General features: G+C 39.2%; 1 protein-coding gene across 1 annotated transcript in view; it reads right to left on the reverse strand.

Moving 5' to 3' along the window:
- ERBB4 (erb-b2 receptor tyrosine kinase 4) overlaps positions 1 to 26,583 on the reverse strand; it is a 429,738-nt gene that overhangs the window by 142,659 nt on the left and 260,496 nt on the right. The window contains exons 13-16 of the mRNA XM_075710522.1: positions 24,282 to 24,414; positions 21,797 to 21,890; positions 20,142 to 20,296; positions 14,101 to 14,145 (exon numbers count right to left, since the gene is read on the reverse strand). Of these exons, the coding sequence (XP_075566637.1) occupies positions 14,101 to 14,145; positions 20,142 to 20,296; positions 21,797 to 21,890; positions 24,282 to 24,414 (427 nt within the window). The remainder of the gene's footprint in view (positions 1 to 14,100; positions 14,146 to 20,141; positions 20,297 to 21,796; positions 21,891 to 24,281; positions 24,415 to 26,583) is intronic.

Consider the following 26,583-nt stretch of genomic DNA (forward strand, 5'->3'; position numbering starts at 1 on the left):
GAGTGAATACTGCAGTCAGTATTAATAGGAATTCATTAACATTTCAGGTGGCAGCTTGATTCAGTCTAATGCATGCCATTTTTTCTTTACAGTTAACAAACAATTATGTAGATAGTTGTATGCTCCAGAGATTGGAAAAACAATCAGATCTCCAAGGACACGTATTCATGATGAATTAGACATTCACTACTTTGTTCTGTCAAATTTTTGGTACCCAATATTTGGTACAGGACATGGAGGGAAATTCACTTCAGTTGGGTAATAAATTGAACCATAAAGAATAGTGAACAGGAAGGAATGTTTGGGAGTATTTTAAATAACCAACAGGAGGAAACCTGTTTGAATACTGTGCTCTTCCTTCTGCTACTTTTTTTAAACACTTTCCAAATTCCACTGGTGGAAAGTGCTTTTAATTCCATTAAGTTCCAGTTAAGTGTTTGCTGAAATTGAGCTAGTCAACAGATGAAATATCCAAACCCATACATGATTAAGCAAAATCTTGCCTGCAGAACTGCACAGGTGGTTTGCCTACCTTTAAGGAGCTGCAAGAGGAAGGTTTCTCTACCCCGTGCCCTTCATTTTTACTTTACTTCACAAATCATTGCCTTTCTTTTGAAAATGCCTTGATCTCTTTTTTTATACCTGCCCCTTTTGATTGTTTTTTTGGAATGCCAGTCTTTCCTGAGAGTAATTGTTCGGAAGATTTAAGGAGCACAGAGCAGATTTTTTTTATCTAAGTGGTTGTGAACACTGGACTCTCTCCTGTTCCAGGTTTGAGTCATATGGGCCAGCGAGTGTTTGCTTTCACAAGCTCTGGGAGTATTTCACAGTAGGGAACCTTCAAGGACTGTACTTGGGGATGAAGTCTGAGATTCTGTCCTGGATTCCCTCCTTCTGAAATCTTTATGACTTTATATTTCTCCTTTATGAAAGCAGATTCTGTACATTAAAGAGAGCCCTAACTTCCATCAGACCACATCTGGTCCAGCTCTGCATCTACGCTCCCATAAGCCATCTCACCAAGGTGAACAAGCCTCTTCACATGAGTGAGCAGTCAGACTAATGCTCAGCACTGGACACTGGCAGAGGCGAAAAAAAAAACCCTCAAAACAAAATGACACATGATAAGCTGATGAGAACAGAACTGTCACACTGTGTTCCCAATCGTCAAGTTCCTTGCTGTATCCAATCATTTGTTTTACGATAAACGTAGACCTTACATGGGTTTCAGCTGAGGTTTTTTAACACATGATGGCACTAAAGCAACTTTTGGACCTATGTTTGAGATTAGAGTGCATGGAGGATATGTAGACGAATGTGTTTGGAAATATGCACCCATATATCGTGCATGTATTATGTACATTCATTCATATATATATATACACACACACACACACACACACGATTAAAATTTTTTCCCTCAAAGTCTAAATCAAAACAGTAACACTTCAACATAGTAACACTTCATTCTGCACTGGTATAAACATATATATAAATATAGCATTTGAGACATTTATTAGAATACTAGTAACGGCCGTGATGCTGTTAACTTCAACATACGTTCTAGCTACTCCTCATTTGAGTTCTAAATATGCAGAATTTATCTTTGTGGAGCATAGCAGGGAATGAATGCGGCCAGTGCTCATAAATATTGAGGAGAAACCAAGGTGGATAAAAAGCAGGGTATAAGGAATTTATTTATGAGTATGCCTGATGCTGCTTTCGGATTTATCACTATCATTTTACAAGGATAGCGTTCTGTCCAAACGCCCTACACAAATTATATCAATCATTAGAAAATCCCATTTGATTATGGGGAAAAACTCACATAAAATTGAGATCCTCCTTCTGACACAAGGCTTATACAGGATCATCTCCTATATGATAATATGCCCCAAAATTCTTCTATGCCCGTAACTTATCAGTCATCTCCCAGTGGTTCTTATATTAGCAAGTGAAGGAGAAAGAAACTCTGGTATATCCTGCAACTCCTCCTAATCCTAGTCGTCATCCCACTGCCAGCATTTCCCCAGAGGCCATTTAGGAAAAAAAAAAAAAAGTTCAACTTAGAAGCTCTGAACCCACCCGCCTTCACTCCTCTCCTCCGTATCCACAGCCACCCAAAGGAATCCATTTCACTTCACCGGCTGCAAAGCGAGCCAAGGGAAACCAGTCTTCGTGAATATTATCCTCATCTTCTATTCTCAGCTCTACTGATGATTTTTTTTTGCATCTATGTACACAGCAGCCTCCTATCATCTTGATAGTCACAGATGTGACTTGATTAGAAAAACAGCTTGTGTCCATGGTGAGGATACTGCTCAGAGTAACCTAGACTCTACAACAGCTGTTTTATTATGATTATTTTGCAGTACAGTATGGCCCACATAAAGGCAAATGATAATTTAGTAAAACAGCTCTTCCTTCTCCCAAATTTCAGTATGATAGAACATTCTAGAATTTATTTCAGATACCACCTTATCTATGCATCCTCCAAATGTTAAAAATACTCCTCTTCCAAGAGCTGCTAAACTCCCAGAACAGAGCAGGCCAAGCATCTGGGGAAATCCAGCTTAAAAATCTCTTTTTCCCCTTTCAGCCACAAACCCCTTCCTCTCCCCCTGCCACCAGACCCCCAAACCTACGTACCAGCCTCTCTGGCAGACAGCAGATCCTGCTGACTTTTTGTGCCTTTTGGGTCACACAGCTTCTGAAGCTCATTAGGGCTCAAGAAAACAAGGAGAGAGAAGGCTCAGACATCCTTTTTTCCCCGCCTCTATCATAAGAGAGAGAGGGATTGCCTTTCATCTGTCTTCAAAAATATATGTATTTCAAGTATTTAAGTGAGAAGAGCACAAAAAGGTTGATGAAACCAGCTAGAGAATACACACAAACATACTGCTACAGCTATAGGTTCTGGCTTGCTTTCTTAGTAATTGCTGTTTTCTCACTGGAATCTTCCTGGAAAGGGAAAGAGCTCCCTTATTTTAAAAATCCATTGATTAAAAGATGACTCAAACATCCCAGAGTTTGGAATTTGGAGCCTGATCCACTGGTTGATCCAGGAAATCAAAGCAGAGAGAGTTCACGCAAAGCTGAAGTGGCGAGACAACACTGAACTTAGCCTGCATCCAAGTCATTTACATGCAGAGGATATCGCTGCCACAAGGGAGGGAAAACATACCTACAGGAGATGGGACTATTTTAAAGCTAGAATATTATCTCTTCAACCTGTTCTTTGCCTATTATCCTTGCTGCGATTGAGACTACGCATATTAACAACTAGTGGTCCATTTTTAATGCAGGAATACTTTTTACTTCCCCCCCACCCCCCCATCAGACCACAAGGGGCAGGGAAAGAGGTAATTTATTTCTGAAATTTACACATTTTCTTTAAGGAAGGCTATTCAATCAAACAAAGCAATGCCCTCTGATACAGAGCCCACTGAAATGAACTGAAAATTTCCCAATGGCTGATTCAAGCCTACTGTGAATTTAGAAGAGACCAGTTTGGTCACTGCCATGCTGGTGAATTGCCCAACTAGAATTAGCCCTCTTCCCTCCAGTCTATCAGGTCATCACTGATTCTTTCCTTCTAACCAACCAACCTACAGGATCGATCTGTCATGGTCCATGCTCCCAGCATTATTTTCAGATTAATTTGCAGATTAACATGCTATATTGCCAAAAGTAGGGATCTCAATGTCTTATCTCCTCTTCAACATGACCTGTAAGATTATACTCAGCAACACTGACATCAAGCCTAGGGGTTCTAACTTGGCTGAACCTTAACAGCATTAACTGGAGCAAAACAAATGGTAACAAATAATTAAAACCACATTCTGTGTCCTTTTGTTTGCTTCTACTTTTCTACTGTTACCTCTTCTTTTCACTCACGTTATGTTGCTTTACAGCTTCTGTGCCTTCTAAGAAATATCTGTGCTACTTAATTGCAGTGACATATCTAAACATCATTAGGTTTACTACAAGTAGACAGCTATGACTTAAAATGGAACAAAGAGTAAAATAAGAACATGTAATGAAAATCCAAGTGAGCATTTTAAGAGGCAACATCATGGCTTGACCCAGCAGGCAGCTAAACACCACAGAGCTGTTTGTGCACTCCCCCTGCAGTGGGATGGGGGACAGAGTTGGGAATAAAGTAAAACTCACAGGCTGAAATAAAGACAATTTAATAGGATGGAAAGGGAAGGGAAAATAATAATAATGATAAAAGAATACACAAAAGATATGATGCACAATGCAATTGCTCACCACCTGCTGACTGATGCCCAGTAAGTTCCCCAGCAGCGGCTGCGCCCGCCCCAGCCAACTCCCCCCTGTTTTTTTTTCAGCATGATGTCATATGGTATGGAATATCCCTTTGGCCAGTTTGGGTCAGCTGTCCTGGCTGTGTCCCCTCCCAGCTTCTTGTGCACCCCCAGCCTCCTCGCTGGCAGGGCAGCATGAGAAGCCAAAAAGTCCTTGACTTAATGTAATCACCGCTCAGCAACAACCAAAACATCAGTGTGTTATCAACACTATTCTCATCCTAAATCCAAAACACAGCACTATGCCTGCTACTAGGAAGAAAATTAACTCTATCCCAGCCAAAATCAGGACAGGCAAGTAACACCTTGGTGTATTGCTTTGATGGGCTATGTTTCTAATGGACAGACTATGTCACAGGTGGGGTATTGGGAGTCTAAGACAAATTATTTGGGGACAGTTCACACTTCTTACTTAAAAGGTTGATTGCATTTCAGACAATTTTCCTGCAGGTACTACAAGAAAAACTTCATCTAATTTACAAATCAGGGATTACATCATGACTGGACTGTGTTTAACCAAAGTCTGGCCTTTGTCCTGATGACAAGGTTGAATTTGCTCTCCAATTTCTGCATAAATGCCACAACAATCCTTCAGGATGAGGGATTACCAGCTCTGTCGAGAGATGTACCAGAACAGGCAAATATACCGTAAGCTCCTCACAACTCTCTGCAGTGAAGACCTCAGTCAGAACTAGCCAGCACCTGTTTTTCACATTATCCCTCAATCTTTCCTTGCCCGTTTGATCATTTGCTCATTCTCAGATAACTACAGATATTATCTGCATTATGTTCTATTGATTAAACAGCCAACATGTCTGCAAAGAGCTTGTTCACTAGTGTGTGAAGATGGTGTCATTAAAAATTTACATCAGATTGAAAAAAGTGTCAAGTTTTTTGACAAAAGTGCTGTCATCCCTAAAGAAAACTTCACTTTCAAAGGCTACATACAAATAAAAAACCCCATCCAATATCTAGATACCACACTTTCTGAAACTTCACAGTACTGAAGATACAGCTCTACCAAAGCATCTTCCAGGAAAGGAACGGAGGGATGATATGAACAGGGACAGGAAAGAAAAAAAAAGAAAAAAGAGGGGGGGAAAAAAAAAAAAGGAAGAGTCTCCACTGCAAAACAATATAAGATACTTAGTACCTCACTAGCATCTCAGGCTTAGAAAACCTGATATGGATGGACAAATTAGACCTTCAAATTTATGCCATTAGTGGAGAAACTTAGTCATAGGAAACAATTTGCCTTCAGTTGTACAACATCAAACAAAAAGGCTGAAACACTAACACACAAAAATGCTACTGTATTCAAAATAAATGTCTCATTCAAGTGAATGCAGGTATGATGCAAGAGAGTTCAGTCTAACAGGTAAGACACGAATGAGTTTCTTCTCTCCCCTAGCAACGGCCAGTCTGAAAACTCAGAAGTTTAACTGACCTAACTGCTAATGAACAAGGATATGTCAGCACAACAGAAACCCCATGTAAAGTTGCATGGAGCTTTCAGTGTGTTCCTCACCAAAGCTGACAGGAACCAAAGCCCAGTATTCAGCAGCTAGATTTGCTTGTCTGTGTCCAACTCGGTACCAGCAATCAAAATTCAAAGGAGGAACGCTGGGTTCTAATCTTAGAGCATGAGCCAAAAGCTGATCATGGCTGGCAACTATCATCACAGACATGAGAATGTCACGTCACACACTGTAAACAATGACAGGAGGAACCAGCGAAATCCTCTGGCTTGAGCACCTGTATAGCACAGCCTACAGGCTTGGCACAAATTCATTGTGTTTGCAAGAAAAAGTTCCAGTCTTGATTTTACAAGTCTAGTGCTGGAGAATTGAACATTTCCAGGGAAAGTCATTCCAGGGATTATTAATCCTCATTAGAAATGCACTGGCATTTTGCTGCTTTGAATGCGTCTTTCTTCAGATTTCATCCATTTAATTATCTTGCAGACAGACACCCTACCCTCCTTTTCAGTTAAGCAAACTTTTGTTCCTTACCTATGTACTTTTAGATGATAATCAGGCTTTACACTTTAACCTCAGCCAAAATAAGCTTTAGCTGTTTGAGCTCCCAAACTTCTTCACTACCAGGTACAACGTACAAAGGTTTAATTATTCCTGGTGGCTCTTCTCTAAAGCCTCTTTTACATACAGTCCTGAGAAAACAGTCAGTCTTTCTGAAGGTACAGGGTCTGCATTCTTGTTCAACTCTATCCGCTACCATTATAATGAGGTAGAAAAGAGGCAAAATACCTCTACTTTACAGAAAAGAGATGCAAAGTAAGCTGAACTAACAGAGAGAGGGCATTGCATGGGAAATGAGTTTAGTATTGGGCCCCCTTTCCCACTACAATTTGAATGTAGTTATTTGAAACTCTTCATACAAAAAGCCCAAAGGCACAGATAATTTATATGACATTTTCCCACCCTGTTACTTCACTTCACAGCATGACAGGAAAAAAATTATAATAAGATAAAGTAATTTGGTCTGATGGCTCGATTTACTAATGCTCTGTTCCTGCATGGTCACTGGTATTTGTGGTAACGCTTCCACCTTTGGTAACTTTCCATACGTAGCACCAAAGGACAGAAGCTTGTTAATTCCTTCAAATCTATAGCTTATTTTATTAGTTTACCACTGGGTGTTTGCAGGCTACATACTGGTAAAACTGCAAAATGCCTTATCACATTCAAAGCTGGTATTTCCATTTCTGCAAAAACAAATGAAAAAGATCGACTGTGAACTGTGTTATCATCATTAACAAGTCATCCACATTTTTGATCTAATGCTGGAAAAGCTGTTGCAAATTAACTAAGAAGTAGGATGTACACTTTTGTATGTCAAACAAAAAAAAGTAATGTCATTTGCAGACTTCAAATACAAATCCTCATCTGCATCAAGTGTTCTATGCTTGATCATTCCAGCAAATATTTAACTGGTTTTAAATAGGCAATGAAAAAGTGCACATGGGGGGAAATTCTTGCAAGATTACTTTATAGATACGAGAAGGGAATAAATCTATCCCCAATCCAAATGTAGTTCCCATCTACAGCAGATTACATGGCTTGAGATACTACCTTTGATCTGAAGCAATCTAATTAAACAGACTTGACTGTATATATGCTTACAACATAAGCACACCACTACCAATGTACTGTTCTAAAGAACCCCAACCAAGAGCTTCCCATTTTATGCAAAAATTGCAGCTCCTTTATCACCTGACAGGTAACGGTGAGTAAGCCAGAATGAAGAGAATTAAGTCTTGGCTAGACTCTAAATTGAAATACATTTGTCATGTAAACTGTCTAAATATGAAAGAGGAACAAATCCTGCATTGCGCAGGTAGATTGGATGTAAGACTGCAAGCTTTAGCTCTGATTTATTATATGTTAAATATTAATGAATTATTAAGAAACCATTCACTGAGGTTTAAACAACTCTACATCTTACATATTTCTAAAGCTCTACAAATGTATTTTTAATAATAGATAATTAATTTATAACAACATTAAATCTAAATTAAATCCTCATTTCAAGCCATAAAAGAAACCCATTGGAAAGTGGCGAGATATATACTGTTGCTCTATAATAAGGTCACTTCTTCATGGCACAATTTTATTTCTGCATCATATATTATTTGTGTAGCCCAACCAGTACAGACACACAGCACAAGGCTTATGTAGCCTGATGAGAAATAAAAGCAGTGACCTCTTCAACAGGGCTGTGTACTGCTTTCCATTCTAACAAACCATTTTCAATTTGGAATTTCCTAATGCTTCTTGTCTTTCAGCAGTGACCTATCACGTTTGGCCTAATCGCTTATTTTTTTCTGCTCACAGTTTCACTAAAAATATTGTAGTCAGTTTTCTGAACAAAGACCTTTCTTATTTTAAATGTATTTGAAAATTTATTTTGCAACTTGTGGTAGCAAAGCAAAAAAAAAAAAAAAAAAGCTCTTATTGAGAATTCTCTGCAAAGAAATTTGGTTATTACCTGACAAAACTCCAGTGCTTGGTAAATATTGTGTTTACTGCATTTTGTATATTTTCCATGACCCTCTTCATAAAACTGAGAAGCTTGCTGTTAAGGTGCGGCTGAACATACAGGTCACCAAGCTGGGCCTTGTGCTCAACCCACAGAAGTGTAGGACTTAACAAACATTTGGCATGAAGTTCAGGGATAACAGAGGTACTACTATTTGTGCTAAGCAGACCAAATACAAGTCCCTGCACATTTCTGCAAGAAACCTGCCTGCTTGCTTTGTAAAGACTGGGTGCTGCAGAGCTCAGCAGCTGAAGAAGGCACAAGGGCTGGGACAATACTGAATGAGACAATAAGGACCGCCACACTTACCCACAAGGAGCCATGCTAAGCCAACTTCTCTAACCTCATTGTGACATTTCTCTGTTTGGCATGCACCGCTGCACAATCATGAATATTACCCAAACCCATCAAACAAGCACAGCTGCTGAGAAACTTGGTCTGTGGGTATCAACAACCTCAATATACTGCAAGAGTATTTAGCTCATATTCCACCCTTTGTATAACAAACTACTAGAAACATCAGATTTCTGGCCTTATTCTATCCTGCACACTCTCAACGGGATCCTCGAACTACTAGAGCCACAGAACTGATTTAAAAAAGCAGTTGTGTGACAACTGCTTCCAGTTCCTTCACTCTTCCAACCTTAACAGTTTAATTCTCTCTATAGTAGCAAATCCTACCAAATCCTTCCATACTATGAGACCATACCAGCCAATCCTGCTGAGTAAAGCAAATGAACTAGAAACCACTGCAGACTCCAGACAAATATTTCTGAACATATTACAGAAGTTATAATATAATGAGAGCTTTTTTATCTGTGGTCAGATCTGTACAGCAGAAGAGAAGGAAACCCTCCCCCCAGCCCCTTTCCTAAATTGACCACTCTTACTAAGTGGGAGTAGTAAAAAGTGGGGGAGGTCAAGACATCACTGCAGTGACTTTCATTCATGTCACAGGGGTACTCAGAAAGTACTCCTCCTAAAACTCTAGGCAGTGAAATGTTGTTGTGACAATAAAGTGCCCACAGCAAAGGTGTGTTTGAGAACCAGTTCAGTGGCAGCAAGTTCTCACACAGAACAGGGATTTCTCTATCACAGTCTGTCCTAAACAGATCAAGTGTAAGCTCCACGCAACCCACAGAGGCAGGACAAGAAACTGCCTGTTTTTCTAGACTTGATTCTTAAAAAATAAAAAGAAATCTGTTTTTCAACTGCTCTGTTCTGATACAGCATCAGAAAGCTCCATATTAAAAGTCTCTCAGGAGTAGCATCTTTTACCAATCAAGTAATGCAGCTTAGTTTGTACTCACAGATCCTGTTTTTCCTCTTACTTTATACAGAGATTCTCTTCCTCTTCCCCTCCAGAATGACTATAATTACTCTATAAAAATACAGAGCATATGGAATGCTTTCCTCCAAGCAATGGAACAGAGCGCCATAAAAGCAATGAACATCAGCAGTTTATTAGAGTGGTTTCCCTTCCCCATCATCTACCCAGAGCTGCTGTGAAATTCTACTGAAGTCATACTGTGCAGGGGTACAAAACAACTATGAAAGGATTTGCCTGCATTACATAGGGTTTACTGTTAATTAGCTCTCGTACACACATGCTGTACATAAAACCAGCTTTTTTGTTTAGGAAGTGATGATTTGTTGAGAGGACGTCCTTTGTTGATATAAAGCTAGCATTAGGATCGTAATTTGAGTTAACATCTACACATCATTTTATGTAACCACTTGACAATGGTGGTCCTGGCTAATTGGTTTCTGTTAGTTAAAAGGGAAATGTGAATGAAATTTTCTTAGGGCATGAATAGAAAACATCAGCTTACTCAGACCAATAATATCAAGGTGCCATTTCTTTCCTATAATATCCACCACATGCCTCTGATCACATCTTCAGATTTGCAATCTCTCACGCACTGGAACACAGAAACTTCACTTCTCCTTTGATGATCTCTTCTCTCTTAGTATTAAGTTGAATGAATCATAGGAAGGATAACACGTTTAAAATTCATACTTCAAGTAAAAACTTTGTTCACAGCCTAGCTTCAATAGCTGAGTTAGCCAAAGTGTTCTGGTGGACTTGGGAACAGGGGAGTGTAGAAGAGCCAGCCTTACGTGACTGCCTAGCGTAATTTTCTTAATGGACGGCAAAGTATTATTTTTACAGTTTTTCAATCTTCCTTTTAGGCAATGGTTATCCAAATCTTTGAAGCAGGCATACTCCTCTTTTTGCTCTTTGTTCCAGAGCTAACAAGCATGCTATTCCACTCAAAGAAACCACCGACTACAATTATCAGAAGGTATTGAAAGGAGGAGTGTCATTCTGTTGGAGGGTGGGAAGGGAGGACAGCTAACTCCTTTGGACATCCTGGGAAATTCCAGCCTCCATCTACTTTCCATCTTTGCTTTGGTGATTTCTAGGAAAGTTTGATATAGAAAGGGGAACCCAAACTGAAGCCTTACAGTAATAATCTAGCACCTACACTCCCCACCCCCAAAAGGCAGAGAACAGGAAGAGCTACGAGTGGCTGAGAAAAGCCAGGACACAAGGCTCTTGTCTCCTCTCTGTTCCTGAGATTCTGAGTATGGCAGGGAAGGAAGGAAGGAGACAGAAAGGAAGACAAAGAAGCAGTGATGTTAGTCATATGCCAGCTAAGGACTCCATCTTGCATGGGGAATTCTCTGCTGGCAAGGCCTGTCCCATGCCTTCAGGCCTGGGTGTCATCTGAGCAGCCCGAAGAGGTCAGCCAGAAAATCTGCTCAGCAAACTAATTCAGTGAACAACATGAATTACAATCAGTCGACATTGTGATAGGGATGCTGTGAATTAAAGACAGTATAAACACAGACAGAGTATGTCACAAATGCGAGGAAAGGCTTTCCCTGCTGTATGATTTCAACTACAGTAAATCAGGAGCTATAATGACAATGACCAGAATTTGCAACTAACCACAAGCAGAAGAGGCACTCGTTTCCCCTGTGACTTCTAACTCCTTTAGAGTTTGAACTTTTCCTGGCAGTTAAGAATACAGTGAAAGCCTTTGTGAGGATAAACTGAACACACCAAAAATAAATATGGGTCCTCACAGGGAAAAAAAAGGCGCATGAGATCCAGCAAGTAACCTAACAGTCATTTGAAAAATCTATCAAGTAGTCTAGAGGAAAAGGGCTAAAATAACCCTTATACGTGGCACTGAGCTGGAAACAGGAAAAGAAAAGGGCTTCTTGCATCCTTTTGGACAGCACTCTGTTGAAGTTACAGGTTTTAAAAAACCCAAACACCTATGCAGAAAGACATGCAATGCCAAAAGTAAGGATTTTTTCCCCACATAATATAAGGGACCAAACATAAGCAGAAAAACTGAAGTTTCACTGGTCATCTGAAAAACAAGCCATGTGACGCACATCTCATTCATCTTTATTAAACGTGACAGTAGGAATTCCCTTGCTATTCTACCAGACTCTTACAAAGCCCTCAAGTCAACGGATCATGACAAAACCAATTTACAAACTGCAAAACTGGAAAGAAAAGCAACACTGGTATGAAAATGGAAATAGGTGAAGATGAGAAATATCTCATGTTTGTGGTTAGAGCCTTGCTCTCACTTTTAACTGCCTGAACAGCAGAGAACCCTGCCACTCAACTCACTGCTAATTCACATCAATGGAAGAAATTCAAGTCAATGGATAAGGGTAAAACTGATTATTAATTATTTTAAGGTCTGTAAGTCTATGGAGGGCACGCAATTGTTAAAGGGACATGAAGAAGGTTCTATCTGAAGTGAAACACATCAATTCTTAATTTACACCCCTACCGTAATAAAAAGTATCACTTTTGCCAGTGCAGTTTTGCCCATTTTTAGCCCAAACAAAATGAACCATTTTCACAAAAAGAAAAAGAAAAAAGAAAAAGAGCACGATTTCACTAATTTAATAAAGGTATGAAATTTCCTTCTTTGGCTTGAAAGTGAAAGAATACATACTTACTGACATTTAAACACAGTGCAGTAATTTTCCTAAAATAAATTCAGAAAAGTTGGAACAAAAAAAAAAAATCCATCAGATCTAAAGGAAACATTTGAGGGTCTCCCCCCTCAGACTGAATGGAGCAGAAAATTATTCACTTGAGCAGAGTAAAACAATTGCTTTAATTTCCACTCCCTTTGATAATTTGCTTTACCAACTTGACAGTAGATTCAAGGAGACAAAACCTACAATTTATACAACACAAAATAAGCGTTGCCTGTTAACATATGGCTTAAGCCTGGCACCTTACTAGACAACACTTTTAGTGTTGTGTCATTGCGTTCGAGGTTCTACTCCTTTAATTCCACTTTTAAATATGGGGCCCAATTTAACATCCACTGTGATTAACAGGAGTCTCTCCATAAAATTCAGTGGATATTTAGCAGTACCTCCAGAGACTTTACTACTACCTGAACATTTTCAATGCAAAGGTAAGTTCTGGAGTTATACCACTTGAATTAAACAGTAAACAAGGTCTGATTGGCTTTTGGGCTAACAGAGGAACTAGAGTGAGCAGCCTGTAACATTGTAAGAGAGTTACACTACAGCCAGTTACACTACACTTGTCTTCCTAGTATAAAGCTCTTAACGTTCCTTCAAAAACTAATTAAAAAAACAATTGGTGAAATACATATTACTTTTAAATTGGTTACTAATCAAAGAACTTCAGCATGGCCTTCATTATCTGTAGTTTGGTAGGCCCCTTAAACTTATGCAAATAATAACACATTTTCTAGAATTGTGCTTTGAGTAAAGTTGACAAAACTGAGACCTCTAAAACTCATTGCTTGTTTTGGGCAACTCAGTTTGGATGAGTACATCTGAAAATGAGTCCTGCACAGAAGTATCTCAAACCGGATACCCCAGCTCAGTTCTGCTGCTGCTTATTCATTGGTCTGTGAGTTAAGTCAGAAATTATATTGATTTCATTAAACAAGTATAATATTTGATAGCATTTATAGAGTACTGTTTTTCAAGTCTAAACATGTTCTCCCTCAACAGCTAGAAACAGGAATATTCACATTAGGTACACAACTAGGAAGGAAAGGCAACCTTAAAATCTTTTTTTAAAGACAAGAAAAAACCCCAAAGTAAAATCTTTAATGAGGTGAAGTTGATTGAAATGATGTATTTTTCATCCAGTCTTAGCTCATGACAGTAATCCCAAAGCCTGGAAGTCATACTAACCAGTTTGAACTTAAAAATTAACAAAGTCAATGGCAATGAAGGGCTTTCATGAAAACAAATGCAGAGTATAACCAGAATGTTTTGGGGGTCTTCCTGCATTAATTTGTTTCGATCGCCATTACTGAAAAATAAAAATCGCTGCAAGGTTATGATTTTTTTTTTTTTTTTTTTGAAAGAAAGGATAAATTTTGTTCTCCCCGTAATCTGTGTTTCTGAATGAACTGGATAGTATAACATTCCTATGGCAAGTAGGGAAGGACCTTGTGTACAAAAATGGAAAAGTGGTGGATGTTACCTAGCATGTTGTGGTAAAGTGGACTGTCTTGTCCATGGATAGTAAATGCAGTCATGACTAGTGGGACCTCTACACCTGCAGGCAATTACAGAACAGAAGATGTCATTTGCCATTCACAAGGACATGCACACGCATGCGCCCTTGTCCACACGTGGAGGATGGAAGACACACAGGGAACGATCACTCAGCAAGTACCTATCCATCAGGCCGATGCAGTCCTCAATACGTGGCCCTATGCACCTGCAGCAAATCCAAATTGAAAATAGGGAGAGAAAGAGAGAAACCTGTTATTTACAGATCCAAGAAGCAGGAATCCCCTCTTTGTGCCACATTCTTAATTATAATTCTCAAGAGAGACCCAAGTCACCACAAAATTATAGCTTGTGACAAAAACAAGCTTGCAATGGCAACAATAATAGCAACATAAACAGCACTCCAAGGTTGGACACATCTCGGCTCATACAACACCTAAGGCAGGTTTCACCTGCATACGTGGCAGTCCTGACAACAGAGCTGCTTTTTCTGGATGTTGTCTGAATCATCAAACCAGTCATTACTGCACAAAAGCTGTTCATTTGCAAGACGAGACCTCCAGGAGCACAATGCAAAACTTTTTTTTCTTTCTGTAATTGATGTACTTGTTCGTTCTGTTGTAAGTTCCTAGCTAGGGCAACTGCAGAAATATTTTGGGAGCTGACTGTACTTTTATCAGGGAAGCTGCAGGATGAACTTCCAACAACAAAAAACAGAGCACAATGTTGTCTGCTGATTGAGGCATTTTATTCTGCCTTCCTTAGAAGCTGTCAAAAGTTCTCCACCTGCAAAATCAGCAGGTGCTCACCAAAGGCAATGGAAACGCAGGAAATCACCTTGTGCAGCCGCACTGAAGCACAACCTTGGGGAAAGAGTGTTTGCAAAACATGGATATGCGTGGATTTTCCTTGCCCTCATGAAGAGCAGTAGGTGAAGCAGTGTCCTAGGTCCTCTGCATTCAAATAGTAAATCAATTACACATTTACACAGCAGTCAGAATTCTCAGAGACAGATACCTAAAGTTAAGCTTTTAGGGGTTAAGACAACCTGACACCCTTTAGTGCTGAATGCCCAGCTAGTCCCTCTGTAGCCATGGGGAGCATCTAGCTCTCAGCATTTTAAGGGAACCAGAACACTTATTTCAACTCTTTAACAAGATATCAGAACCATTTTATTAACAGGCTCTTTGGCTGTATGTCTACTACAGGAGCAGGTGATCTGACACATCAGTAGACTGAAACTCACGTCTGTTGAGGCATTTTAAATTTAAGGTATGATCCCCAACTCTTTTTAAAGTCACCTGCATTCAATTTGGCTTTGATAGAAGGATATGCATGTCAAGAATCTGCAAGAGTTCAAACATGCTCCCATGAGATCTTCTTTCCACTCCACCATCACTTGCCACTCATCAGTTTTGCTGCATTTAAATTAGCTATCACTCTGCCATTATAAAATAAATTCAGTGAATTCAATTTCCCCTTACCTGCCCATCAGGGAAAGCAGAATGATAGTGAACCTTACTTCTTGTTTGTTTACTTGAATTTTTATTTTTACATAAAAACTGTGACATGCAAACACAAATTGTGAGGATTTCCTGAATAATGGTTTCCTTCAGCAAATGTGCAGACATAAAAAGGATTCATTAAATACCCAGGTGGCCAAGATAATGCATAAACAGAAAAGGTAGATTTAAATGCAGTTCAAGAACTTAATAGAGAGTACTCTTGACAGGTGTTTTTTGAAATGTCAGCTGTCCTGGGCGTCAGAATTCAGGACTGTCTGAATTCTAACCAGTCTCAAACATATCCAACAATTCTTCCTTTCATGGCATTCTCAGCAATTTGCAGAAAAACAGTTCGGCAACAAAGGAGGCTGAAAAAAACCTGTTCAGATCTTCCATTCCCTAGCACGTCAAGAGAAGCTGAGCTCCGACTCTTGCTATAAATAAAAAGAAGGCCCTCTTCAAATTAGAGGTCTGAGAGCCCATTACTAGTTCAGATAACTGGCAGACTAACATAAAGAGCCTATTGTCTTGGAGTCATTTCACATCTGTAAGTTTATTCTCTCAGACTTCTGGAGAATAGGACTTGCATCCAAGAAGAGAGCTGTTTGGACCTCACCCACTCCAAGTTGAAATACCATTGATTTTTATTTAAACCTGTAATCTTCTTCAGTGGATTTCCCAGCCCCAAACAGAAAACTCTGTCCAGGTGCAATTTCCATTACTCCTAGTCATGTTGAACCTTTTCCTACTCTCTGACTGGCTGTCCTGATTACATGCAGTAAAGTACAATACTGTGTGAGTAATGACAATATCTATTAACAAGTTATTTTGCACCACCAAGTCATCAGTTATTTTTCCTCTGGAAGTAACTTCCTCTGTTTCAGGCTTTTTGACACATATAAGTACAAGCATGACACAATCATACATCACACTGGTACTCCATTCACCCCCTGGGTTCCTTCTTCTGCTTGGAGTCTGGGTGATATTTTCATTTCCAAGTTTGCTCTGTAAAATGAACTGGTTAACTGATACATGCCAATTTATTAATGATATATTCAGTACCTTACAACAGTCCAATACAGCTTATACAGAAAATTAAACTTGAAGCTCATCCTAGCTTTACAGATAATCATCCTCTGAAAGAAAATGATGAGTTAAAACAGTTTTGAAAATTGGAGCAACAACTGTTTTTTGCCCAAACAATCCTTTTCCCCCTCTGTCACAAATACTGTCTTTCATCAGTTTTCCTTAGGATTGAAAGGCTGGGTCTTAACTGTTCACAGATGTGGAGCAGTGAAGCCGTTTCTAGTCAGATGAATTCTCAAAAATCTTTGTCAAAAAACTGATTATACAATGGCATAAATGGATTAACTCTGGACAGGAAAATACCTTAGTTGTGGCAATGACCTGGTCATCCAACTATTGCTATGGATAAAGCCAGGCAACTCAAACCTAGGGGGTTGCTTAGCTAACAGGAAGCGCATACTGATGCTCATAGTAAGAAAGCTGAACTGGGACAGGGGGTAGGAGGAAATTTTGTATCAACAAAATAGTAACAGTTTCTTATTCAGAGTTTATTGCCATTGAATTTGCACTACTGTTTAATCTGGAATTCACAATGCCTTCCTAAAAACACACCTAAGCTTTAGGGGCAAGACAGTCCTGCCTTTAAATCCCTTCTAGACCACAAACATGTCGATAAGGCTCCCATGACTTCTCTCATCTTGGCTTAGAAGGAAAATAAAGTTTTGGTGAAGAATAATACACTTCCTTCAAAAAGTTGTGTGAGAAAATGCCCTTCTATGATGAAAGGAGGTGTCCAGTGAGATCTCCCATTTGTGTCTTGCCCTATGAGGAAGCAGACTGTCAAATGCTATTATATAATTAGCATTTTATTTCCGTGAAAGTGTTCCATTTTGGCTAGCTCTGCAAGAACAGGTGCCAAATGCTTTCTAACTCTCTTGAATTAAGTGGGATAGCTGTCCCACGTGCCTCGTATCTGCTCCAAACTGGCTTCAAGTAGCTGATGTTTATCATGGGGATGCAAGGCCAAGAGCACAGTTGGTGCATCCAAGGAAGTCACTCCTTGATAGTTCTCTTAGTCAATGCAAGTCATTAACAGGCCTAATTAACAGAAGCAGTCATTATACTTGAATAAGGGAGGAGAACGGCATTATCAAATCTCACGCTCTAGGGTATAAAGCAATCATCTGCAAGATCATGACAAAATTGTGGCAAAATGCTCACAGGAAACACAGAGGTGGGACAGATATCTTTTTTGGTGACAGCAACAGGTGGGGATGACTAGAAACAACGTATGAGAACTAACAATCCATTTTAGCAAGCGCCCTGATTCAGAGATCAGCACTGCAGGAATGAGATAATATCACACTGGGAGCACTGCTCTGCAGCAGTTCAACACTTTTTGACGAGTATCCAAGCTGTACTGCGAGGGCATCAGTTTTATTCCAGAAATTGATCTGACAGAGAGGAGAACAGACATGCTAGATGAAGTAGAATTACAGTTTCTCTGTACCATTCAGTCGTGAACCAAATATCAAGATGTGTTCCCTCCACAACCTATTTCACTGAAGAATCCTGATTGAAGGGAATTTAAATATTAATTTCTAAAGGAAAAGTATGAAACTAGAGAATTCACTACTGAAGGAATAAAGGAGAGAGAGTAACTGATTTCCCTTCTCTCTGTGGGCATATTCAGCTCTTGACAACATTGGCAAGAAGATGGACAACCCATAAACCCCAAACATCTGGGGCAGTCATTAACAGTTTCATTAACATAATCACATGCCAGAAAGTCTTTAGGAACACTAGAAAAGAATACCCATGCTTACCCAGATTTGGGGCATGCTGGGGTGTTGTTCTTTATGAAGGGTAACAGAATACCTACGAATAGACACATTAACTCTTTAATAAGAGAATGAGGATTTCTATGAGGAATAGTATTTGACTCATGGCAAAGGGATGGCTCCTCATCTGAGAGACAACCACACCTTTGCATATGTAACCTGGGCAAGACCTTTGGTCCTTTTACTAGTAGTAGTTTATCATTTCTCTGGGGATTGGCACACAATGCTAAATGAGACATTCTTTCACCTAATCAGCTACAGAGAATAGAATGAACAGAAAACTGAAAGTTCAAGAATGAAACGACAACTTAAGTCAGCATAAAGGAACTCTGTGTCACCAAGGGTTGCCAATATACCAAAACACCAAGCAAGTTCAGTTACAACTACTCTTTCTGTTTGTTTATTAACTAGAATGCCAGATTTTCATCACAAGGCATAAAAGCCTCCCTTCTTGATCCCACTCTATCCAGTGAGAATAAAACAAGCAGCCACTTGCAAAATACTGGCGCATATGAAGTGAAAAGGCGCGGAAAACATTCTGCTCCCTTCCTGGTCTCGGGGTAAGACAGTTGTGCCATGAAGATTAGTAATAGTTAGATCAGTTAGACCTCCCCAAAAAGGAGGAGGGAATGGGAAGAAATGCTGCATCCCGGTCTTCTGAGAGGCCGTCAGAGCTGCAAGGCACTTCTTATGCAGGGCAGACAGTAAATCTATCATACATAGCTGGGCTTGTCAGATTCAATCAGAATTGGCACTTCCACCATCTATTAAAGCCAGGACCAGAGCTCCTGCAGTGAGCTCATCTTTTCATATTGTTTCTTCTTCCACTCTTCTTCCACAATAACAGCGTTTTTCTTACTGCGTAACTGATGTAAAGGGTCTGAGGGGAAGACAAATCTGTAACAGATCCTGGCTGTGTCTTTCCGATCTCACTTTCATTTCCCTAATGGCTGTATTGTAATTAGATTTGCAAAAACAGCAAAAGGTCTCATTTTGAATGGCAACAGCTGTTGACATCAAGATTACATTGAATAATTTACTGGTTTAATTTTAGCTGCTAAACAATAAAAGCTTCTTGTTGAAGATTATTTCACTAGCTGAATTTTTCTTTTTTTTTCCCCTGGCTGCCTCTTGGTTTCTTTGTATGCTGGACACTACCAACCATCTCATTGAAAGAGATTTTAACTTACATAGCCCATGCAAAACAATAGCTTTCTATGTGACTACTATTATTTTGTTGCAAAGATTCTTAATTCTAGCTCAGATACATTGGCTGTGTATTTCCAAACCTAACAACTGATTTTGGGCATCTAGACAGGACTTGAGAAATTGCTCAGGCTCCGACTCCTGTACAGTCTGATTTCAGACAAACCCTTTGCATCAGTTCCCATACAAAAAACAGGGCAATAACACTTTTGACTCATGGTAGCGCTGCCGGGTTTGTTCATCAATACCAAGGAGCAGAGATGAAAATTCTGTCAACAAGGGAATACTAAAAATACAGTAATTGTACAGGCCTACACTTACGTAAGTGCCAATGGCAGCATTTGCTACAAACCAGTACTAGCTGGAAGGAAAGCTAAGAGCACTGCTGTGAAAAGTTGTTTCCTATGGTTTTCAAAAGGGGTGTAAGCTTTTTTTCTGATAAGCTGCTGGACAGTCATGACTGGAACCTGAATGTCATGAGACCTGGAAATCAAACGTTACATTACTGCTGCACAAACTCTGTTTCCAGGAATGGGACAAGTGCTTTACCAAGCCAAACTGGATCTAAATAATGATGTGCTACAAACAGTAAATAGCATGGCTCACTTCACAGAATTTGCACTTACCCTTGGGTGCAGTTTGGATGACATGGATGGCACTCACGATCCTCATCAGCATATTTGAAAATGAAGCTGTTGGCCCCCTGTAAGCCATCAGGACATTTTTCCACACAGTTCGGACCATCCTTAAAATGGAAACACTTCGTGCAGTGGTCAGGTCCCTGGAGAGCATGGAATAAAGAAATGCAGTTCATTCAAGTTATTCTGTGTTTTCTTGCTGTGCTAGAATTGCAGGTCCTAGCATGACAGCGCACTCAGCAATAACTGTAGTAGCATTTCTTTCCCAACAGTGAGTTAGCTGCGTGGTTCCAGTCTCTGTTAGAGCAGCATGCATGTAAATACTGGTGCTTTGGGCCATAAACTTATTTTGTAGATTGTTAAGACTAAATTCCAGCTTTTAAACAGGTTTCTCAATATTATTGTTGTGCTTAACAGAGGGCTTCATGCCCACCTGAGAAATTTCCTGCCACACTGTTCAATACTGAACCATATTTAAAAAACAACTCCAGTGGCCCTTCAGTGGGATCCCTCTACCTCTACACTCCAGAATTACTTTGTACATTGTGTTCTTCCTATGGTCTCTGGCCACAACAATGCTGAAGACCTACAAGGTCTGCTTCTTCTTAATACATATGTAGACTAGACTGTTAAGAACTATAAACCAAGGGTCCTGGACAATGCAAAAGTAAAATTTTAAAGCTGTGATGATAAGCCAGTGTATAACCAAATCTGATGTTCAGGCTGGTCACTGGTCTAGGATTTTATGTCCATGAGCCCTGCTACAAATCCAAATTTCCCTCATGAGTTGAACACTTGAAACATAGCTTTTTGCTTTATGGTTGTGTTGCATAAAACACAGTATTGCAGCAAAAATGACGAAGAGAATGATTGTCAGTGTAATGCCTTTTTTTCCATTCAGTAGGTAAGTCACATAAATAAGGAACTAAGTTATGAGTTAAATTTTCTCAGTGATGAAGAGCCTAAAATACAACTCCTCATTGCCCAGGATACTTGTGACTTTTAATTCTGGCAATATACAAAAGACCAAAAGAAAGAGACAACTTCTATCTCGCACAAGAGCACTAATCTTTGAAAGAAGACTCACTGGCCATTATAAAGGTGACAGCCACAGTTAACATTAATTTAGGATGCACAAAAAAAATTCTCTATCAAAAAAACTTAAAAGGCTAATCTAAGTAAATAAACCCAAACAACATATTGTTCAAACTCACCAAGATTGAGACAAATTACTACACTTTTTTTGTGAAAAATTAAAAAAGAAGTAACTGAAGTTGTAGTACAGCAGGACAGAACTGAGTATAAAGAATGAAAATAGTGATAAAAAAGGGCACTCAAATCACAACTGAATGCTATCTGTCATTTAAAAAACTTTGTGCATCTGTACCACTAAGGCATGAAGACAGCTCAGGAAAGGACACTACTTCTTAAACCATTTTCTTAAGGAGGCTGATCAAAGGAAGTTTATTCCCAGCACCAATTTAACACAAGCAGAATTCTTTCCCTACACGCAGAATATGCATATTTTCTGCTTTTGTTAACATTAATTTTCAATAGCTGTTCTAAATTCTATAAGCAGAAAATGCCTGTGCTTTAGCACACTTTAACAAGCTAGCCCACAACACACCAAATTTTGTTCTTACCGGCCCATAGCATGTGATTGTGTTTTCTTCCATCTTTTCACACTGGGGATCACACTCCACACAGACAGAGCCATTTGCAAATTCTCGAAATTCCCTACGAAAATATTTTGCAGGCAAGTTAGGAGAAAGCAAAAGTGAGACTGAAACTGAGATAAAATGGCTGACTCTTCACCTGGTGGAAACCATTCCAGCTTCACTAAGGTCATCAGAACATGCCAGCTGAGATCACTTCTGTTAACATTATGCTACTTTACACCAGCTGAAAACTGTGCCCCATCTCATTCATAGGCAGGTAAAGCAGTAGACATCTTGTTTACCAGTATAAAACTAGAGTGTTTCTTCTCTTCTTTCCTTAAGAAATAAGGACCTCATTAACAGGACAAAGCAGCTCATTTCTCAGTTTTTATCCATGGAATTATTCCTCACAGCTCAGATTCAGAAAGCCACTTGTTACATGTGAGACATCACTATCAGATAGGAAAGGATTAGAAAGAGCATTGATCACAGTTCAAGCTATTCTTGTTGTTTTAGTTAAGTCTCTGTGCACACTCCTGTTTTAAAGCCCATTCTCCAAAAGGCTCATAACTTTTTCATCAACAAAATTCTAGACTGAGGTCTGAATCTACACAATATCAAAACAAATCCTTTTGCTTATTTATTTCAAGTATCCACAAGAAACTATTACCCAAGTGGTTTATTTTTTTAATTAACCACTTACAAGAGGGGAAAAAAGTAGTGATAGTAGGTGGGATTTCTTCCTTCGAACACCAAATGTCTCATCTCAGCTTCCAGTTGCCACTCACAAAAAAACCCTCCAGCAGCTTCTCAGCACAATTCATCCCACCTTCTTCTAGGCTGAGATGAATTAACACCTGAACAGGTCACTTCAACTAACCACAGAGAGAATCTATTTAACTAGCTCAGACTGGACACCTAAGCTTTGCAGATGGATCCCATCTTGTTGCATTAACCAGTTAAAATATTTGCATTAAACAGTTAAAGATGTGCTGCACACTCATGTTAGTGGGCTCTAGTAATATTCAGGTAAAGAAGGTAAAGGTGAAGGCCTCTCTGCTTAGTTTATCAATTATATTCTCCCTCTGCTCCTCTACAGCCATTAGGATCTATTGCAATAATACAGCTGAGGAAAACCTCACATGACCATGGCAAGTGAGCTCACCCTTCTTTGGCTTTGGAGAGATAGAGCTTTCCTGTTGAGGACTAAAAGAGAAGTCAAATACATCTGACCCTACCCTGAAGTACCCTTGCTGCCCTGCAAGATGAACATGCAGAGCTCTGAAACAAACAAACAAAAAACTTCTCCCCAAGCCCAGGTCATAAATCACTTCACATATTTAGGAAAGAACTGAGCCTGTGGAAAGTGTAAATACCATTCATTAATTGATACAGATCAAAATATCCTGATTTGAGGGCTGGTCGTGAGAACCTCCTTGTGATCTTACTGCGACTATGCTTCATGGTGACACCAGCCACCAAATGTGGTCCAATTTATTCTGATGCATATGAGAATACAACTGTGGTCTGCAATGCTGCCTTTTTTTTTTTTTTTTGGCTTGCATTGTCCAGACAGAAGATTTTAGAACATTTTCACGTATATATGGGGGTTCATTCAATACTCTTTCCATAACAGTTACATGAGTTGGCATCCAAGGCAGGAAAAGAAAGAGCAAGAAACAATATAGTAATCTTATTTTCAATTAGTAGTCTGAGCTGAAAAATATAATTAAAATAATTTAGGTTTTTTATCTTGACTTTAAAAGAGGTGCCAGGGACCTTGCTATACTGTTACACAGGAATTGAAATTCTACCTGCTTCCCTCCACAGCCTAATTATGAATTTCTTCTGCTGCAGCTAATATAAGCAGTTCAGTTCTATTTTTCTGTCATAAGCCAGGCTCAGCCACCCTGGCTGTGCTGTATGTAGGTATTCCCCCACCCATCCTCGAGAAAAGATGATGCACATGCATGAGTGGGGGAAGAACTAATGTTGGTTTTATTCTTTATATTTGTGTGTGCACATGCATAGTGTATTATGAAAAATAAAAGAGAGTGAGTTTTCCTACTTTGAGGTCCTTGTTCTTTACCACATGCCTAAATCTAACTAGTCTGAAAGAACATAATTGTATGTGTTTCTGAATGGGGTTGTCCATATTCAAGTAGGGCCAAATGGTGAGTTTTTTAGCCTTCACCTAAATCAAATTGTTCACATCAGGATTGCAAAAGGTGCAACAGACTTTTCATGTTGCATGAAAACTTTAGTCAGCAGAATACTAGGAAAAGCCTTCTACACATGTTCAGATTTGGAAATACTTAAAACTTATCCCACAATATATTTCACTCAAAATCAGTAATATCAGCAATGGAAACAGATATCGATTAATGTAAAACCAAAATAACTTACTCATTAAAGTCCTGAACAATGTAGTCAGAAACTTTAGGGAAAAGCGCAAGGGAAATTATCTTACCCATCATACAGGTTACAAGAGTCTATGCAGGTCCTTCCCCTGATGAAACGCTTGCAGGAAAGACACTGGTCTGGCCCCGGCCCCCAACAGCCATCACTTGAGCATAACTCATTACACACCATTCCATCAGCAGCTGGAGAGAGAGAGGATACTATCATTAATTTACATAGTCCTCTGAAATCCAAAGGAAAACATTTCATTCAGCACTCTGCCACACTCAGAAAAGTAAACTGAATGTTCCGATTTTCTAGAAACAGAATAAAGAAAAACCAGAAAACTATCATCATACCACTACAGAAACACACTGTGCATTCACAGTTTGAATACTATACATGCTTCTGGTCTGTTCCTTTCAGAAAGGATATAGTAGAGTGAGAAAAAGGTTCACGAGCGCTGCAGGGATGATCAAAATTAGAGAAGAGCATCTATAACAGGAAAAAACAGACTAGTAGCCTTAGATATGGGTGAGAAAGGACATGGTAAAGGTCTATAAAATCATGAATGACAAGAAGAAGATAAGTAAGCATGAAACAATTGTTCATTGCTTCCTCCAAGTCCCTCATGGGCATTCAAAAAGACAGGAGCCCAATAAGGTTCAAAACTGAGATTTTTCTTTATAGAAAGTATAGATCAAGCTGCAGAATTCCCTGACACAGGACATGGTAAATGCCAAAAATGTAAAGGATTTGAAAAATCAATTGTCCAAATCCACAGAAGGGCTATTAAACTAAAGTATAAAACACTACCTCTGAATTGAGGGCTCCCTGAAATAAAACTTATGGATAGTGGGCAAAAAGTTGAAGAAAAGTCATCACTAACTGTGGAGTTTTTTTTAAAAATTGTTGATCGCAAAAGCACCTGAAGAGTCAAGGAACCTTTATATTAAAACCTGAAAAACACATAAAATAAACAATGGTCCCTGTCTCAAACCCAAAATTCAGCCTAAATAAACAAAATGAACAAAGGATGAGGGGGAAAGGTTGTTTCAAACAGTATAATTAATATTGTATTTTTATTTTATATAAATCCTTCCCTACATAAATATCTAGATGACTGTGACAGATGGTGAAAATGAGCAAAGAACAAAAGGAAACACATTATCTCTCCAGCATCTGAAACAAGTCCAGTTGCACAGATTCAGCCAGACCCTGGCATATGAAAGGGTAGACCTCTTAATTTGAATTCACTCTTGCATGATGAAATGTTTTATGCAAATGGTTACATACTAGATTGAGTAGACTAAAAATAGCAAAGATCTGAAATATCAGAGATGGTAAATATATAAACACTTGTTTTTGGGTTTTTTTGGGGTTTTTTTTTGTTTTTTTTTTAAACCACTGGAAACAACTTGAGGGAAGTGTCAAATTATAAATTAAAAGTAGGTTTGCTGGTAGTGTTCTACCACCTCCTCCAATGCTGTAGCAATTAAGATGTCCAGTTGGGAACAAACACACACACACTGAATACACCTACAAAACAGCAACTGCATATGCCCAGCACACATTTAAATAGCAGTAATAGCAAAATCAACAGAAAACCTTTTTGCAAAATGCAAAAAGCCCTCTGACAGCTTCATATTAAATAAAAAGACAGTAGTTCTTCACACACTATTTTTCTACACTTCTTTCAGTACAGCAGTATAGCTGGATGACTGGGAGAAAAGCCTTATTTTCATTTCAGGATACCTGATGGTCTTATCTCCATTGTCAAGGCTGGAACACTGCAGTTACGTACCATCCATTACAATCTACCTTAACAATTAAAGAGTATACTGAGTTTTATTACCCGAGAAGCACAAAGACCTTCTAAATCATGAAAGAGTAAGCAGAAAGATGCTTTCTGCTCTAACAGTGTGTTTTAACACTGGTTATTCTATGCTGTGGTGTATATAATGTCCCACACTTGAACCACTGAATATCTGTCATAGCAGCCTACTGTACAGGAGAGCACGCTGCTTCACACAGCAGCTCTCTCCTTAACTGCTCTTTAATCACCGCTTTTCATCATGCAGCATTGTTTGATGTTGGCACCATGTTTGTCAAACACATCTGTCTGATCTATACAGCATGCCTATCCTCTTCTGTTTCCTACAAGGAAATTCCTGCACCTCCTTTTGCCTGCTGACATGGAGGAAGTTCATATCACACTGGCGGGGTGCTTCCCCTGGATATACACTACCTGTCCTGTCCCTCCTCCCACTGTCACCCTGCTTTCTGACCACTGAATTTATCAGAAAGCACTTCTTTCGGAAAAAAAATATGCAGCAATTGTATGCATGGTTTCTCTCTCTTAGCCCATGTAG

Source organism: Pelecanus crispus, chromosome 5 (genome assembly GCF_030463565.1).
Source record: "Pelecanus crispus isolate bPelCri1 chromosome 5, bPelCri1.pri, whole genome shotgun sequence".
In the NCBI taxonomy this organism is placed as follows: domain Eukaryota; kingdom Metazoa; phylum Chordata; class Aves; order Pelecaniformes; family Pelecanidae; genus Pelecanus; species Pelecanus crispus.